Below are 2,702 nucleotides of genomic sequence, written 5' to 3'. Positions count from 1 at the left end.
GAGGCCGGGCCCCCAGCCCCTCCTCCCTCGGACCCAGGAGTCCCGACCCCCAGCCCCCTCCTCCCTCAGACCCAGGAGTCCGGGCCCCAAACACCCGCTCCCTCAGGCTCAAGAGACCCCAAACTCACATCTCCCCCGAAGTCCGTCTCAGCAGGCGGACCTCCATTAAAATACCTGTGAGGGTCGGAGGTGAAATGTCGGGGAATCAAACAAAAGGCCGTGGATAACTAAAATCAAAGGGCGGGGTCGAGTTGCGGAAACCTCACTCACTCGATGGCCGGGAGAAGGTAGTGCTTGCGGAGCCCCTCGAAGTAGGGTCCCAGGTTGGCCGTACCCTCAATCACAAACACCACATCGGCCACTAGGCCCCCGGCGCGGGCCGGGCCGTCCGACCCGGGGACCATTCCCCTCGCGACAGCAGCCACCGCCGCCCCAGCCACAGCAGGATGAGCGGAAGTCCGCCCGCGCTGCGCGCGCACCCGCACCGGACGACGTCGTGCCGCTGCCTACTCGCAGGCGGCCATGTTTGTGTGGGGTACCCAGGGAGGTTTGTTCTAGCTTCATCCTCATTCACTCCCACCGCGTGGAAGGTTCGGGAAGAGCAAAATGAGCCCCTTCAAAGGCCTGACGGAGAAGACTGAATTATTGTCAGGACTGTCCAGAGCGAAATAAATTGAAAGCGGCACAGTCGGCCGCCATCTTTGAGCGGGGCGCCTGTTTCCGACTCTCGTCTCAGAGGGAGGGTCGGGAGACCTGGTTGCTGTGCAACGAATACGCTGCCCTTGTTTTCTAACAGAGAGATTAAGTTTCTGGTTGTGTTCTTCCTGTGATGGGGGAGGGACGTGTGACGGTCCAATCACATCGTCCGAAACGAGGTTTCCAGGCAACGCTTTAAGGTTGCAGTCAACTTGGGTGTGCCTCTGTTTCCCCACCCCGACCCCCGCCCCCAAAGAAGCCGACCTGCGACCCAAGTGGAGGTTGCTAGGCAACACTTGATAGTTGTTTTCTGCGGGAGAAGCCAAAAACTGGCCTACAACTTAAATACATTCTTGGTGGATTAAAAATGTAAATATGACAGGAAACCTTAAAACTACCTGAAGGAAAAAGAAATACTTGGTATAACCGTGGGTGCTGGAATAGAGTATCAGCGTTACAGTAAAGCCCTAACACACAAAGACTGCGTAACCAAGTTGAAAATGAACGATAAACTGGGAAAATCTTTGTAACAAATGTGTTGACAGAAATTTACTGCACAAATAAATCTTACTCATCAATAATTTAGAAAAATGGAAATTATTTGGGGAGCAACGTGAGTAGGCTTCCCCCTTCCCCCGCCACACAAAATTTTAAAGGCCGAAAAACATCTGAAAACTAATTATCTTCACCAGTTAAAAAGTGCTAACAGAGGGCCGGCCCGTGGCTCACTCGGTAGAGTGCGGTGCTGATAACACCAAGGCCACGGGTTCGGATCCCATATAGGGATGGCCGGTTCGCTCACTGGCTGAGCGTGGTGCTGACAACACCAAGTCAAGGGTTAAGATCCCCTTACCGGTCATCTTTTAAGAAAAAAAAAAAAAAAAAGTGCTAACAGAAAGCCCAATTATGATATAGCATTTTACCTTTGTTATGTTAATTACTTTTGGAAAGAATATCAATAAGGGTGGGAAAGATTGGGTGAAATTACCAGGGCTAACTTCTAGTGGGATATTGTCCAGTGGCAGTATGGGTCAGGACAACTGGCCCCATAACAGTCTGGCAATATATTTTAAGGCAAAAGGGTTCATTCCCTTTGAATACAGCAGTATCACCATTTTGTCACATTTACTTCATCCATCCCTTTTCTCCTTCCTTTTCTTTGCTGAAGCATTTTAAAGCCAACCCCTAAAGTCATATCATTTTTTTTTTTTTTTTAAAAAGATGACCGGTAAGGGGATCTTAACCCTTGACTTGGTGTTGTCAGCACCACGCTCAGCCAGTGAACGAACCGGCCATCCCTATATGGGATCCGAACCCGTGGCCTTGGTGTTATCAGCACCGCACTCTCCCGAGTGAGCCACGGGCCGGCCCTAAAGTCATATCATTTTATCTCTACATGATTGGCAGGCATCTTTTAAAATTTATGGACATTTTCTTACATAACTGACATGCCGTTATCACTCCTAACAAAATCAACGTATTTCTAACATGGACTGGCTGGTTAGCTCCATTGGTTACAGTACTGTGTATAACATGAAGGTTAAGCGTTCGGATCCCTGTACTGGCCAGCTGCCAAAAACAACGAAATAAAAGACAGGACAACAAGAAATGTAAAAGATGGTAGAAATAAAGACAAACATAACAGTAGTCAGAATAAATTTAAATGAACTAAAGAAAAACTGTATGAACCAACAGGGAGAAATTGATATTTTACTTTTTAAAAAAATTATTTTATGCATCTGTTTCTTCCCCTAGAACTTTGCTAACATATGTCAATACAGGATTGGGCAAATCAATTTGTTACATCCAGAAAATAGATTATAAAAAGACATTAAAAAGATGAAGTAGATGTATACATATACACACATATATTTTGTGTGTGTGTGTGTGTGGCGGCTGGCCGGTATAGAAACCGACCCTTGGGCCGGCCCGTGGCTCACTCAGGAGAGTGCGGTGCTGATAACACCAAGGCCCCGGGTTCGGATCCCATATAGGGATGGCCGGTT

The 2,702-nt window shown here is 48.1% G+C and overlaps 1 protein-coding gene across 2 annotated transcripts in view; it reads right to left on the bottom strand.

Annotated features, from left to right (window-relative positions):
* Positions 1-450, bottom strand: part of MED25 (mediator complex subunit 25) — a 20,296-nt gene extending 19,846 nt beyond the window's left edge. For both annotated transcript variants that reach the window (XM_008590909.1, XM_008590910.1), the window contains exons 1-2: positions 271-450; positions 129-174 (exon numbers count right to left, since the gene is read on the bottom strand). In XM_008590909.1, coding sequence (XP_008589131.1) covers positions 129-174; positions 271-404 — 180 coding nt within the window. In that variant the 5' untranslated portion in view covers positions 405-450. The remainder of the gene's footprint in view (positions 1-128; positions 175-270) is intronic.
* Between the last annotated feature and the right edge of the window lie 2,252 nt (positions 451-2,702).

Source organism: Galeopterus variegatus, unplaced genomic scaffold (assembly GCF_000696425.1).
Source record: "Galeopterus variegatus unplaced genomic scaffold, G_variegatus-3.0.2 Scaffold6449, whole genome shotgun sequence".
NCBI lineage: Eukaryota > Metazoa > Chordata > Mammalia > Dermoptera > Cynocephalidae > Galeopterus > Galeopterus variegatus.
The sequence above is the reverse complement of the archived record's forward strand: the minus strand, read 5'-3'. Positions and strand labels throughout refer to the sequence as shown.